At 41.9% G+C, this 16,693-nt stretch overlaps 1 protein-coding gene and 1 long non-coding RNA gene across 3 annotated transcripts in view; both read left to right on the top strand.

Moving 5' to 3' along the window:
• The window catches only part of LOC126212890 (uncharacterized), a 474,898-nt gene that overhangs the window by 312,608 nt on the left and 145,597 nt on the right, over positions 1-16,693 (top strand). The window lies entirely within an intron of this gene.
• Positions 16,472-16,693, top strand: part of LOC126212888 (uncharacterized) — a 144,884-nt gene continuing 144,662 nt past the window's right edge. For both annotated transcript variants that reach the window (XM_049940389.1, XM_049940390.1), the window contains exon 1: positions 16,472-16,658. In XM_049940389.1, the coding sequence (XP_049796346.1) occupies positions 16,587-16,658 (72 nt within the window). In that variant the 5' untranslated portion in view covers positions 16,472-16,586. The remainder of the gene's footprint in view (positions 16,659-16,693) is intronic.

Genomic DNA, 16,693 nt, shown 5'->3' with positions numbered 1-16,693 from the left:
GCTCCATGTACAGTAAATAGAGATGAAGCTAAGGGTAGTATCAACTTACTTCATCAGAATATCAGGGGAATAAAAAATAAAGTAGATGATCTGTTAGCATATGTAGATGACCTATTACGCTGTCTGTCAGAGAAAAACAGGAAGTTGTTAATCTGTGATGATATCTATGTAAACTTTCTAACCAGTTCACATGGGAAAAGTGTAAGTGTTATTAATTGCATATAACATAGAATCAGCTATCAATTTCCCTACACATGTAGCTCAAGGCAGTAGCGCTCTAATAGATAATGTATTTGTACAGCAAGAGGGTGTAAAACTAACACATGCTTTTCCATTGATAAATGGATTGTCAGCCCATGATGTGCAATTGATTAAATTAGAAAACACAGCAAGGTGTACAGTTCGGAAACCATGAAATAAAACTGAAAGGTTGCTCAACCGAGTGTTTATTGAGCACTTCAGAGAAAATTTAATAAATGTTAATTGGGGAGATGTATATAACGAGCCAAATGCACTTGTGCCTGGGCATGGCCCGTGAGCCAATGTCTTGGCCACCCCATTTCTACACTCCTCGTTTCTTTTGTAATTCCTGCAAACACTAACACCTGTATTCGTACTGGTAACTAATTTAAATACAACCTGGTGGTGAATTTTGCTTAATGGCTATTAGGTCACTGTCCATGGCATATTTCTGTGCCTAAGACTTCGTCTCCTAAATGTGGAGGCACCACCAGAGGCAATAAACAATGACACAAGACTTAACTTGTGGAGAGAGACCTATCCGAGATTTCAATTTTGATGTATTCTAGACCTTCCAGCAGATAAGGGCAACGCTACAATGCTCATGAAATAATGAACCTACTGCAGAAAAACTTGCGTTGTATTACAACCACGAAGGTACAGTGAGATTAAAACCAATCTCTCAAGATCAGTACTTAGGGTAACGCATCAGCTAGTAAAAGCCTCTTTGATTTCTCTCACCAACTAGAAATGTCTTACTAAATCAGAACTGGTCCCATCAAGATTGTGTGGTATACCAAAAATTCACAAACCCGTCATTCCATTAAGACCAGTTGTTAGCGCTACGGACTGCTCGACAAGCGTGACTGCCAAATACCTGGCCAGTCTTATACAGACCTCTGTAGCAAAAAAAAAAAGACGTATAAAAGGTTCAGTTCATTATACAAAAAATAGAATCCTTCATGGCCATCATGTTAGTCCATTTACACGTTCTATTACTGCTTACTATAGTTGCTCTTAATAAAACGATGTCATATATGGAATTTACACTCTTAGACAAAAAAAGGAACACTCCGTGAAGGAAATATCCGAAAGATACAGAAAGTAGTAGTTGTGCTGTACATGAGCAGACAAACAAGTGGATGACTTATTCAAGAGGGAAGCTTAACAAGTTAAGTAAGTCAATAATGCGTCCTTATGTAAGCAATTTTTCATCTTGGCATTGATTGACAGAGTTGTTGGATGTCTCCGTGAGGAACATCATGCCATATTTTGTCCAAATGCTGCGGTAGATCGTAAAAATCCCGACCTGGTAGGACGTCCCTGCCTATATCGCTCCAATTATTCTCAAATGGTTCAAATGGCTCTGAGCACTATGGGACCCAACTGCTGTGGTCATCAGTCCCCTAGAACTTAGAACTACTTAAACCTAACTAACCTAAGGACAGCACACAACACCCAGCCATCACGAGGCAGAGAAAATCCCTGACCCCGCCGGGAATCGAACCCGAGAACCCGGGCGTGGGAAGCGAATTATTCTCAATTGGGAAGAAGTCTGGCAACCTTGCTGGCCAAGGTAGGGTTTGGCAAGTCTAAAAACAAATAGTAAAAACTCTTTCCATATGCGAGAGGGCATTATTTTGGAAAAAAAGTTAGCCAAGAATGGCTTACCTTGAAGGCAGCAAAACGGGGTGTAGAACAGCATGGACGAACTGCTGTGCTGTAAGGGTACCACAGATTAAAACCAAAGAAATCCTGCTGTGAAAAAAAATGGCACCCCACACCATCACTCGAGGTTGTCAGACCATATGGCGGACGACAGTAAGATTGGTATACCACGACCATCTGGGGCATCTCCAGATGCGACTTCGGCCAGGAATCTCATTGACTGGAACAGTCTTCTATGATGAGCTTCGCTTATAATTGAGCCCCAGTGTCCAGCAAAGATGTGTCTGGAAACGCCTTGGAGACTTGGGGGGGGGGGGTTTCCAACCTGACTGTCGCCCGCCATGAAGCCCAACAACCGAGAGTGATGGTCTGGGCTGCCGTTCACTTTCATAGCAGGACCACTTTAGTAGTCACCCACACAGCAGAGCGATACGTCGACGATATTCCACGTCCAGTTTTGTTGCCCTTCATGGCAAGCCATACTGACATTACAAATCAGCAAGGTAATGCCCGCCCACACACACAACGAGTGTTTCTATTGCTCGCCAAACATACCTTGACTAGGAAGGGCACCAAACCTCTCCCCAACTGACAACGTTTGGGGCATACTGGGTAAGGGCCCTCCAACCATCTCGGGGTTTTCATGACTTAACCTGCCGGCTGGACATGTCCCTCAGGAGGACATTCAACAGCTCTGCCAGTAGATGCGAAGCCGAATAACAGAGGCGGACCAAAGCGTTACTGACTTCGCTCAGTTTGTGAGGCTCTCAAATAAATCATCCAGTTTTCTGAAACTGTATTCATTACAACATTACAGGAAACACACTCAGCACAGTTACAACGGAGTTCTATATGTAAAACTGGAAGGAACAGCTCATCAGACCAGCAAGAAAAATCCCTATCGTTGGTTTTGTTATATTGATGATACTCATACTTCGTTATATAGCCTCATGGGGAAAAAGAACTCAGAATTTCTAAACTTTCCGAATGATATTAGTTATAATATAAAATCCAGCATAGAAAAAGAGAAAGAAGTTGAAATATTTTAAAATGTACGGCTACTTAGAAAATCCACAGATGTTAGGCACAGAAGGTCTGCAAAAACCTCACTCACACATGTGGATACATTCACAAAAATTCCAGTCATTGTCCCAAACTGAAAAGAGCAGTAATGAGAACATTGGTGGGCTGGGCTTAAATAATGTGTCACCAGAGTAGTTGGAGGAACGCTCCGACCATTTAAACACTACTTTCAGAATAAATGATTAATCTGAGAAAGAGATAAATAGGGCAGTAAGTCCATAAAGGTATGGAGCTTCTCATGAAGTAGAAACAAAGATTTACTCCCATTCGTAAAAGCAGTCATGGTTCACATGATCAGAGTACGAGGAATACATAGGATTGATGCAGTGTTTATACCAATTACGAAGGAGCGTGAATGTTTCGAACACTGTAAAGAATGTACGGCCAGCACTCGCCACAGGAGGAATATATAAATTGTCTTGCACACACAGTGAAGCACACACGTGTAGTACAAACAGAAGTACTCATTTCTTGCTTAAGGAACAGAAGAGCAGTTGTCATCTGAGAAATAGCAATAAATCGGCAGTCGCAGTACATCCACTCGGACCAGGGAAACTAAAAATTCGTCTCTGCAATACAGAACCAATATTACTGTGCTTGAATTTACAGAGAGGGCATTCAAATTCCAAAGCACGAAAGCAACTTAAACGGAAAGAGGAATGAGAGAAATTAGACTAGTTGCTGGCCTCAGTGCTGAATACAGAAACCAGCGCCAAGTGTTCCCCAGCAGAAGCTCGACAACACACGCACTCGTGACTCTACGCTCTTAAGCAGCCGTCTGATGACGTCACAGCCCGACTGTGGCAGGGATCTGAACAAACAGTTCAGCTTGTAGAGTTTATAGAAGTTTCAAACTGCTGCCTGAGCCTTTATAGCCTCTGAAGATGTCTCCAGCATTTGGAGACGAAACGTTAGACACCTTTCCTTTTTTTTTTTTTTTTTTTTTTTTTGAGTCATCAGTCTTCTGATTATTTTGATGTGGTCCACTACAAATTCCTCTCCTATGCCAACCTCATCACCTCAGAGCAGCACTTGCGACCTACGTCCTCAATTATTTCCTGGATGTATTCTCCAATTTCGTACCATGGAAGTCATTCCCTGATGTCTTAGCAGATGTCCTATCATCGTGTCCCTTCCACATATTCCTTTCCTCTTCCATTCTGCGCAGAACCTCCTCATTCCTTACTTTGTAAGTTGACCTAATTTTCAGCATTCGTCTGTAGTACATCATCTCAAAACTTTCATTCTCTCCTTTTCCGGTTTTCCCACAGTCCATGTTTCACTACCATTCAAGGCTCTGCTCCAAACGTACATTCTCAGAAAATTCTTCCTAAAATTAAGGCCTATCTTTGATACTAATAGACTTCTCTTGGTCAGGAATTCCTTTTTCGCCGGTGCTAATCTGCTTTCGATGTCCTCCTTGCTCCATCTGTCATTGGTTATTTTGCTGCCTAGGTAGTAGAATTCCTTAGTTTGATATACTTCGTGACAATTAATCCTGATGTTATGTTTATCTCTGTTCTCTTTTCTGCTACTTCCAATTCCTTTCGTCTTTCTTCGATTTATTCTCAACCCATATTTTGTACACATTAGACTGTCCATTCCATTCAGCCCATCACGTAATTCTTCTTCACTTTCACTTTCAGGATAGCAATGTCATCAGCGAATCGTATCATTCATGCCCTTTCAACTTGAATTTTAATCCCACTCCTGAACCTTTCTTGTATTTCCATCATTGCTTCATCGATGTACATACTGAAAATACGGGCGAGACACTACATCCCTGCCTAAATCCCTTTTAATCCGAGCACTTCATTCTTGGTCATCCACTCTTATTATTCCCTCTTGGCTTTTGTACATATTGCGTATTACCTGTCTCTCTCTATAGCTTCCCCTGTTTGTCTCAGAATTTCTAACACTTTGCGCCATTTTACATTGCTCAACATCTTTTCCAGGTCGACAAATCCTATAAACGTAACTTTATTGTTCTTTAGTCTTGCTTCTATCAAGGACAGCAACGTCGGAATTGCCTCTCTGTTGCATTTACCTTTGCTAAGGCCAAATTGATAGTCATCTAACTCATCCTCAATTTTCTTTTCCATTCTCCAATATATTATTCTTGTCAGCAATTTGGATGCATGAGCTGTTAAGCAGACTGTTCGATAAGTGTCGCACTTGTCAGCTCTTGCAGTCTTAGGAATTGTGTGGATGATATTTTTCCGAAAGCTAGATGGTATGTCGGCGGACTCATACATTTTATACACCAACATGAATAGTCGCTTTGTCGCCAGTTCCCCCTCCCCCCCCCCCAATGATTTTAGACATCCTGATGGAAGGTTATCTACCCCTTCTGCCTTATTTGATCTTAAGTCCTCCAAAGCTCTTTTAAATTCTATTACTGAATCTCCTATCTCTTCTAAATCGACTCTTCTTTCTTCTTCTATCACATCAGACAAATCTTCCTTTCTCATGGAAGCCTTCGATGTACTCATTCCATATATCCACTTCCTCCTCCTTTTTTGACGTCGAAATTCCCACTGCACTCTTAATATTACCACCCTTTGCTAACAATTTCACTGAAGGTTGCTTTGACTTTCTTATGCGCTGACTCAGTCCTTCCAACAATCATTTCTTTTTCGATTTCTTCACGTTTTTCAGGCAGCCATTTCGTCTTAGCTTTCCTACACATCCTGTCTATTTCATCCCTCAGTGACTAGCTTTTCTGTATTCCTGAATTTTCCTTAACATTTTTGAACTTCCTTCTTTCATCACTTCAGTTATTTATTTTAATTCTCATGGTTTCTTTGCAGTTACTTTCTTTGTACCTATGTTTTTCTTTCCAACTTTTATTATTGTCCTTTTCAGAGATATCCATTCCTCTTCAAGTGGACTGGCTACTGGGATATTCCCTGTTGCTGTATCCATAGCCTTGCAGATCTTCAAGAGTATCTCGTCATTCCTTAGTACTTCTGCAACTGACACATTTGCGTATCGATTCTTTCTGACTTACCTCTTAAACTTCAACGTAATGTTTATCATTACTACATTGTGATATGAGTCTATATCTGCTCCTGCGTATGCCTTACAATCCACTATATCATTTCGGAATCTCTGTCGGACCATGATGTAATCTAACTGTAGTTCCCCATATCACCCAGCCTTTTCCAATTATACATCCTCCTCTTGTGATTAAGAGTATAACGCTATTACTAGCCGAAATTTATTACAGAACTGAGTTAGTCTTTCTTCTCTCTCATTCCCTATCCCAACCCCACATTCACCAGTAACCATTTCTTCCACGTTTTCCCCTACAACTGCATTCCAGTCGCCCATGAGTATTGGAGTTTCATCTCCCTTTACATACTGTATTACCCTTTCAGTACCTTCATATACTTTTTCTGTCATCTTAAGCTTCCGACGTCGGCATGTAGTATATGAACTATCGTTGTCGGTGTTGGTTTGCTGTCGATTGTGATAAGCGTAACTGTATCACTGAACTGTTCACTGTAACACACTCTCCGCTCTACCTTCCTACAGAATCCTACTCCCGTTATACTGTTTTCTGCTACTGTTGATATTACCATAATAGCAGCCCAAAATACGACCGTCCCGCCCCGCAGCAGAACCCATGGATAGAGACCTGCACCGGTGCCTGGTCACCTACACAGCCTTGTACGACGATCCCCAGTCGATATTCGAAACCTGTGCTCGCCGGTGAACACAAGCCCACTCCACTGATCCAGATTCCGTTTCACGTGTCCCCTTAGGCAATTTCTTCCCACTCCAAGGTCCCAGGTAGTTTGTTATTGTTGTTCGTAGTGGTCGCCTAGTGACCAAATTCATCGAGTGAAACTGGCTACTTACTGACTGTGTCGACAAGCCTCCAAGTTGACACGAAACTGGGGGAGTACTTTTACAAATAGAGACTCCAGCAAAACACAAGCGGAACTGAGCCCACAGAGTTCTACCTCCATGATACAGAGGCACACAGGCAGTCATATGTGCCCCTGGATAGGACCAAAATTTCCTGCAGCTACTTCCTTAATTACCTTAGTGTCTCCCTCTTCCTGTCACTGTCATTTATGCAGCACTGCGCGGACCTGTGAAAGTCGTTTGGTTCTATTCTAAATCAACTGCACTACATTTCTGCAAAAAACTGTGGAGCAAATGTAGACAAACAAAACAACGCTGCAATTTCTCTTGGTTATTGAGCTGTCACATATTGTGCTAAAGCATGGGAGAATGGCACTCATACAGTTAAGACGTAAGGAGCCATGTTGACTATTAATGGCATTGCTACAACAGCTCCAACTTAGGGGTTGCATGTTCTGTCAAATTTTGTCCCTGCTAATCTCACAATCAAGGATGCCAAGGTGCTAATTCCTAAGACAGGGTGCAATAAGTATTCAGTCCAACTGAGTACGGTAGCGCAGTATGGTCTTTCTTGTCACGAAAGACCAAGATTCAACCTCATCCAAACGGCACAAGAGAGACATGGCAACGTCTTGAAAACGTGGTATTATAGTGGAAGTGCTGCTCGTGACTATGGCGCCAAGGAGCAGACGGTGAGCCATGTTGTGGGGGAGCGCCCACTCCATGCCTTTGAAGGCGGTCTGCCGTGCTTGTCCAATCATAGTTCTGGCTGCATGTTTGTATGTGAATTCTTGTATTTCATCAGAAATGATCAGTTCGCCAGAATATGTTAGCAGACTCGCATACCAGCCGTAATGTACGCCAGAATTCCTGTCTGACACCTCGATTCGTCTCTAATGGACTGGCGGCCTCTATCAATGGGAAACGTAAAATCTGGAGAAGGGCAAGTTCAGTTTAGTTTTGACTATTCTAGTCTACAAAATACAGTCAAGTTTCAGAATATCATCTGTCACATAAGCTGACTCCATTTTATTTTGAAAGGTTGAACAACATGGAATGGAACGTGACAACACTGCAAACGGCTGATCTGAGGCATCATATCCTGTCCCAGTCAGCGCATGCTCTTCGACTCATCGCAATAGCCATGGTCAGCAGGGTGAATTGTGAGTGGTGGCGTCATGTTCACTTTAAGTGGAGGAATAAACGTGGTGAGTATATTATTTGGAAGTTCGTTATTGTTAAATAAAGTGTAATGTGCTCATTTAGGTATTCTATAAAAACTCTCGTCGAGGCTTATGAACACATGATGATGGAGTTGCACCACATTTGAAAATTCAGTCCTAATAACAGTGCATAGAAATAAAAACATCAGAACTAAATAATAATCACACTGGAGAAAAGAAACAGTTACCTAATCACAACCGATTGCATCTAACAAGAGAAGATCACCAACCTGGTCTCACATACAAAACGCACACTTGCCAGGTGTGAGCCCCAGCTGTCTATGTCGCGCGGAGATTTGCGCCACGATTATGACTGTACGCAGTTAAGACCTTCTGAACACATAGCTTTTCAACGCTCGTGTACCACTTGTTTGTGGCACGCTCCGCTGCGGTCGCCCATTGTCGGAGCTCGAACTACTTTACGGTACGGTGAGTAAGAGGTTCGCGTTTATAGTGCCGGTGAACCGACAAGCGACAGTGCGGCACGTCCAGGAGCAGTATACAGTGACGGTCAAATTGACACGTTTAAACGTCAAAGCTCGCGACAGTTGTGACCGATAAGCGTCGTTATATGTGGCTATTCGACTAACTCTTACACGAGGCAAAAGAAACTCTATGAGCGTTTCTTTGTGCTTCTATTTGCACCTTGCGATTTAGTTGCGGCAGTCATAGAGAAGACCCGTTAAATGGAGAGAAGAATAGTTGATTGACGTTAGACTATTCTTTATGAGAGGATGGTGGTGACAATGATGACGATACCCTTTCATCACGATCATTTTCGTGAAACAACTTCATTGGCACAATGCGACGGAGACGTAAAATCAGAAACTGACTGTTTAGGAAGCTTGCTTTGAAGATGTAATATTGTCAGATTTCACCTTGCCTCTGTCCGTAACAGAGATCTGTGTGTGTGTGTGTGCGTGTGTAAAAAAAACTGCTGCAGAATATGTCCTAAAATATTGCTAAACAGTGTTGACCATATATGCGCATGGCATTGAAATACTATCTGCTCAAATTGCTTACCCGTTTTTCACGTTAAATAACATGTGTTCTACTTGAAGAACAAAGTTTCGAAACACGTGGGGCAGACGTGACCGGCTCCACACATGTCTTCCCACACTTGCGACATGAAGCGGGTCTGAGGGCTCTGGACGTCACCCCGCTGCACAGTACTCTGCACTCGTGCATCAGGCAGCTGCAGTGGGGCGGAGCCAGTGGCAGGCAACCTGCACCTACAGAGCTTTAAAAACTCTGCGTTCAAGACGTCTGAAATGAGTTATATCTTAAGTATGGCCATTTATTTTAAGAGAGGGCGGGTGTTTGGTATGTAAGATCGAGATCTCGCAAGTGTACGTTTTTCTCCTTACAAAAGAAGGTCGAGTTAGTTATGTTTATGTGGAAGGTTACAAGTAATAAACATGAAGGCTGAGGACAGATTTCATTCGATGTCAGATAAAGAGAGATCATGCTGACACAGGAGCAGAGCACACCGCCTCTAGCCCTGACAAGGGCCTGAGTTGGCCGACAAGGAGAGTCCACGAGTCTCTCCAGTTGTGTCGTGTTCAGCTGACGTCACTCAACAGGTCCCGTAGAGCCGCCAGACCGCAGGGACGTTGAGACCGCCGCTGTCCACACGCTGGTGCCAGACATTTGCTGTGAGGCTGAGACCGGATGGTTTAGCGGGCATGTCTGGATGCGGCAGGACGGCTGAGTGTTCGGCCGTCCAGCCAGGAGCGTGTCCACGCGGTCTGTGAACACGGCTGCTGTCTTGGGAGCGTCCCCAGGGTACTCAGCATGAAGGTAGCGCACAGGTCCGGATTAAAAAATCACTATGCGATGTGATGCGATCTAGACTGCTCGCTCACTAAACTTCAGCACAGATCTCTGACACGTGACGTTCTAAGACTCCAGTTCATTGTCGTTGCGATAAAAGTGACAGTGCAGGAAGGTACTGTAACTTTTCCGAAATTTTTAGACCTTTAACGCCATAGCTACAGAGCGTACGGGGATCCAGTACACGATGCCAACCCCAGCAGAACAGACACTAAGAGTCGCAAGAAACGACAGAGCCCATGTCCTTTGAAATTGTGTAAAGTGCGTTATAAAAAGTAGCGGAATTTGGCACATTGTGTACGTTTATTTACTTCTTTATGCGTTTATTCCACCCGATAAAATTAAGGCATTCGCGCACTCTCTTATATATAACCTGACATCTCAATGAGTCAACATTACGACACGCGAAGTACACGGGCAGCACACGGTAGTGATAATTATACTACTTCTGCTAATAACAACAACAACAACAATGGAGACACATAAGAACACACGTTTCACTTGATGGGACATGCAGAACTGTTGATACACATCCGAGTGATAAAATCAACTGCTGATGTAAAATGTTGCAACTGTAGCAGGTATTATCACTGATGACAGAAATTAATGTATGGGGTTTCATAAATTCCACATGTTATGCTTTATATCAGAATACACATACTACAAAAATGTAGCTCTGCATCTTTAAGTTGACTTAGATGTAAAACAGTGTAACTGTTTCAAACTGTGGATGCATTACTTTTACATGATTGTTCGCCTTTCTTTTAACAAATTACATAATGATAAAAATATCAAAACTTTACGTACTGCAATTACATAACATTATTGCTTCAGTACAAACAGTCATGAATGCACACGACGTTTGGCCTTGGAGCGGAGTGGAAGAGAGGGGAGTCCCTTTCTCTCTCCCTCTGTCGCTCTTTGTTTTAACCCGCAACCGTCGGTAGCTATAGAAAACTTTCGCTTCCCCACGGGAGGTATGCTTCGAAAATAATCGAGGCACAGGAAAGTTCCATCTGAGGTTACGTCCTGGTGAGACTCTTGTTAATACTCGTACATCTGTATTTATGGGAAGAATTGTCCGATTATCTATGTCTATAAGTCGAAATTATCGTTTTCTAAATCCTGCTCTTCGATTGTGTGGCACACCTAGGGCCAGATATAAGCTCAGATGTCAACTGAATTGCGATGATGAGTGGATTGAAGTTTAAGAGAATGGTCTGGAAGAACAAAATGCGGAAAGGAGTGGGACACTAAAGTGCAAAGCAATCACGAAATTCATTTGAATTTCTCTTGGTCTGTAGATATTACGTTGAAGAATACCACACAGGCAGTTCATTTGAACAGAAATGGACACCTATGAAAAGGGCATTGTAGAAATCGGACAAACAAAGATAGATATAAGGAGCTAACGGAAAAGAAACCTTGGGAAACAGAAAAAAACACAGCAATTGATCAGCAAATCATTGGCGATAGTGTCAACCAAGAATTATTGAAGTTGGCGTCTAGAATATACGAGAATGGTGGTATACCATTAGACACAACCATGAAGATAAGAGCAGAAACTTGCAGGCCTATCGCACAACTAGCATAACACCTCATGTATGGAATTTGTCGACAGGACTAATATATACAGAGGAATAGAAAAGATAATAGAGAATATGATAGATGACGATCATTTTGACTATCAGAAGGCTAATAGCATTGAGAGGGCGGTAGGTCTGATATTGTGACTCATGAGAGAAACAAAACTTGGAAAATAAAATGGCCACGTTCATAGACCCTATAGAACTAGAAAAAGCATCCGGAAATGTAAACTTCTGCAAGATGTTCGAAATATTGAGAAAAATGGGAGTAAGTTGCAAAGAAATACGGGTGATACGTACAAGAACCAAGAGGAAACAATAAGGTTGCATGACCAAGAACAAAATACTGTCCCATCTTCCTACCAAAGCGTTTGGTATGTTCCATTCTTCACCGATTCTGCTGAGAACCTCATCATTTTTTCTTTTATCAGTCCATCTAATTTTCGACATTCGTCTCTAGCACCACATCTCAAACGCTTCGATTCTCTTCCGTCCCGGTTTTCCCACTGCCCATGTTTCACTTTCACAGAATACTGTGCTCAAAACTTAAGGGGTAGATTTTGGGAAAGTCACCCAGAACTGTGGGTCAGGGGAAACTTACTGTACGAAATGAGAAGGGAAGACTAATTGTTGAGGACTGCATCGGACGAGATTTGAAAACCTAAGAGCTTAAGACAAGGTGATATGCACGACAGAGATTACTGCTAAAACATTGATCACAAGTTATTAAGAGTGAGAAGGTAAGCACATTGTACATAACAGAGGTGGGATGGGGCTGTGAAAAATAGATGGGAATGACAATGAAAGATGCAGGAAACTGAAACGGAGTGAAGCAAAGAGTAGTTACAGTGATAAAAAGCTGGATGGCGAGAACCAAGGACACGTTGAAGAGTTAGTTCTCACCTACGGAGTCCTGAGATACTGGTGTCTGGGGAGGAATCCAGGTGGTGAAACAGGCGCTGGTGTCACGAATGTCACGTTGTAGACCATGCTCTGCAACAGGATATTGTGAGTTACCAGTATATACCCTCAGCCTATGCCCATTCATCCTAATTGATAATGTGATGGTAGTCATGCCTGTGTAGAAGGCTAAACAGTGTTTACGTAGTAGCTGGAATATGACTTGTATCTTTTCGCAGCTGGCTCTCCCTTTGATAGAATATGTTTTGTCAGTTACAGGGCTAGTATAGGAGGACACACTCTTGTTAACTCTAGATCAATGTTTTAGCAGTAACCTCTGTCTTGTATATTACCCTATCTTCCACCTTTAAGCTCCCTGGATGCGGTCCCCAACATTTCTTCTCAACTTGTACGGTAAGTCTCCCCTTTTCCCCCTTTTCCTAGACCTGTCCAGTCCTTTTCCTTAACCCTTCTTCCTTCCGTTTCAACCCTCTTACCTGCAGAAGGAGCCACTGGCTCCGAAAGCTTGCCAATAACAACAGTTTCTATGTGTGTTCTGCCGCTGCTTCGTGAGTCGATTCTTTTATCTATCCTATTAAATAATTTTATCAATGATTGATTGATTTCGTTGTTACAAAACTGACAGTTGATGTTAGTTGACTTCGTTTGGCCGTGAACATCCTCTTTGAATGTTCTTCTCTACTCTTTTATGTTCTCTTTCATTTTTCCATTATGAGTTAGTTTGTCCTTGGTTAAAATGGCTCTGAGCACTATGGGACTCAACTTCTGAGGTCGTTAGTCCCCTAGAACTTAGAACTAGTTAAACCTAACTAACCTAAGGACATCACACATATCCATGCCCAAGGCAGGATTCGAACCTGCGACCGTAGCAGTCTCGCGGTTCCAGACTGCACCGCCTAGAACCGCACGGCCACTTCAGCTGGCTACTTTGTCTTCAAGGTAGCAGAATTCTTTCAGTTCGTCTTGATCCTCGTCTACAATTCTGACAAGTTGAACACTGATCTGATTTCTGCTAGACATCATTAATTTAATCTTTCTTTGGTTTAGTCATAATTCATAGAGTCTACCCATTAGATTGTTCATTCTACTCAACATCTCCTACTGTTACCTCTGACTTCCATTGAGAACAGCAATGACATCAGCTATTCCTGTCACTGATAACCTTTCAACATGAATTTTAATTCCATTTCTGAACCCCATTTTTAATTCCGTCATTGCTTCTTCGATGTACAGATTGAATCGTAGGGGCGATTAGACGTATGTCTTTTACCTTTCCTAACCTAATCTGTTTGTTATTGGTCTTCCTACTTTATCCTCTTGTTTGATGTACAAATTGCACGTAACCCTTCTTTCCCTAGAGGTTACACCTACTTTCCTTAGAGTTTCAGAAATCCTGCAACATTTTAAATTATCGTACGATTTTTATCTAACTACAAATCCTACGGACATGCCTAGATTTTCCTTAAGTCTCGCTTTAATCATCAATCGCCAACTGAGAAGTCCTTCGCTGATGCCTTTATCTTTCCTAAAACCAAATTGATCGTCATCTAGCACTTCCTCAATCTACTTTTTCCTCTTATATACATATTCTTGTCAGCAACTTGAGTGTGAGAGCTCTTTAGGTAATTGTGCGGATGTCCTCGCACTTATGTGTCCTTGAACATACAGAACTATGTGAATGATATTTTCAAGAGATACTGATTGTTTATCTGGAGAACCAGTTTGAATAATAATTTGGCTTCCAAATTTTCGAAATTCCTAAGAACTCTTCCATATGCCTTCCACATGATTTGATCGCGAGTCTTCCTGACCCCTGTTTGTTTCTGTGGGCTGGAGAGGTAGGCATCTCGACGGCCGCTGCTTCCCGTGACGTCACACGAGGCCATCTGAGGACAGAGCAGCGTCGACCTGACCGCCACAGGCAGAAGCGACTCCCGCCGCTGAACACCACAGAACGCCCTACACTATGCTGCTTGTGGTGTGGTGTCAGTGGTAGCCACAGATCTCAACCCAGGTTACACCGGTATGTCTGTGATGGCTGGTGAACGTCTCCCAACCCGTGGCTATACATTCTGCAGTCGTTGCCCTACAGCCAGATGCCAGTGTAATGTGTCGGTACGATGCTCTCAAGTCCCTCATGCCGATGATTCGTTTTTTTTACAAAGTCATTAAGATGCACGTTCTTTGGACTTTCTCTTTTGCGATTTGCGATGAGTAATTCCAATAGCATTAGGAACAGAACAAACATCGTGTACACACATCATCTCCATCTGTAGCAATGTATTTTTTGTACTGAAAATAGGCTCGCATAAGAACGAAATGCCAAAAATCTGGCACAGGCATAAAAATAATGCAGTATTTTTCTTAAAGACGTTGTGTCTGCCATTAACTGTAACATTATTTGTTTTCACGACTACATTTTCGATCCTATGCCCTTTATACAGGTATACAGCAATAACCGAAGAGGGAAGTGCAGATGGCATGTATAGAACGCCACTATCATCCCATACATGAGGCAGTTATGTTACAAAAAATGCTAAAAACAGCACATCACTTGCATCGGGCCACTGGAGATGTCAAAATTTACGAATCTTCTGACGTGTGTATATCTCACTGTTGTCTCTGTGTGTTGAGTCTCCTAACTCCGAGTGTACATCAACTTTAGATGAGCGTAAGGATCATAGCAATGGCAAAGGAAAATTTATTGTTACTGATGTTAACATCACTAACATGAATCCCCTCAAACCACTGTTCATGTTGTTTATACGACAACTGAGGCGGTTGGTGGGAAACGTATTCACAAGTCGTTTCTTCTTTGCCCTTAGCAGTGATTGTACATGCCACAGTAAACGTTTTATACCAGAGTATCTTAATATCTTGTTTACATTTGTTAACAAAATTTGGCATTCTGTTTACGATACAAGCATTTGGTGTAAAGAAATAAGATAAGACATTTCTTTACTGTGATAATGCGTAATAGTATATATGGTATCCATCGTCAAAGGCTTACAGTGGCTTGGCTGCTCATAAAAACATGGCAGTAATAATCATATATATATATATATATATATATATATATATATATATATATATATATATATATATATATAATTTTACATGTGTATTCTTTGTGCCACATTAACATCACAAAGGTATAACTCGCATTCACAACAACTTTCGTACATGAATTGATCCGGTGGACAAATAAAAAGAAAAAGGAGTACAGAAAGTGAGATAAAAACATGTGATGGGATACATGTCACACATTACAGAACATTATGTGTATCATCATGTAATTGTAAAATGTACTGTTAATACGTAAGGTACTGTACCAGTACAAATTTAGTCATACATTTCCATGGTCCTTAAAAAGTTTAGGCCCAGAATGGCTTTTTCAGCTACACTTGCAAAACACCTTATTCAATTTTTTACTGAATTACTAAAATATATTACTTATGTTAAAATAAATACACCCTAAATATAAAAACATTTATGAGTGGACATAATTCTTCCTCATTTCCATACATATCATACAACTCACGGCACGGGAAACGTTGTAAAGACTACTCATATTATAAAACCAGCATAGACACGATTCTGTGCAAATCGTTACGTCCTATGCTTGTCAGTAAGTCAAAGTCAAATAGCCAAACTATACATCCTCATTTATGTTACTTTCTATTATTAGCACATAAAACTGACTGGAATTTATCTCGAGGTCTCTTATTTCTTAAATCTGTCTTATTGTTGGGCAAGCTGTGTGGGTGATTTTTGAAATAGTTCTACATTTCCACTTCTTCAGATATTTTGATACTTCTACCCTTAGGTTAATTTTTATTACTGGATCTACGTTAGGTGGTGATACTCCTCTCTCTTTGCTTGATGTGCTCTTTAAATTTGTCGCTGGAATATGAGCTTTGTAACGTCCGGTCAAGGTGTCCGTGCTGTAACTCATACGATTACTGACATTGTACATTGATCTAGTTTCAAATGGTAAATGCTACCTGCATACACTTTGTGGGTGCAGAAAGTGAAAGCTGTGCTTCTACAGAAGTCTGATCCACTGGCTTGTTCACCAGTCCGTCGTCTCCCGTCTTGTGCAGAACTGCAGGTCGAGGCGGCTGTTTTCCGGGAACGCCTCTCCAGCTACTGGCGGGACATGGCGCAGCTGCTCTCACACGGTGCGGCGCACTTGTCACGGCTGTTGGTTCCCCTCGCATTCGAACGAATGGTAAGTGGAGTTTTTTCCTCCTCTTATAAACTGTA

This window comes from Schistocerca nitens, chromosome 11 (genome assembly GCF_023898315.1).
Source record: "Schistocerca nitens isolate TAMUIC-IGC-003100 chromosome 11, iqSchNite1.1, whole genome shotgun sequence".
In the NCBI taxonomy this organism is placed as follows: Eukaryota; Metazoa; Arthropoda; class Insecta; order Orthoptera; family Acrididae; genus Schistocerca; species Schistocerca nitens.
This window is presented reverse-complemented; position numbering and strand designations above follow the sequence as displayed.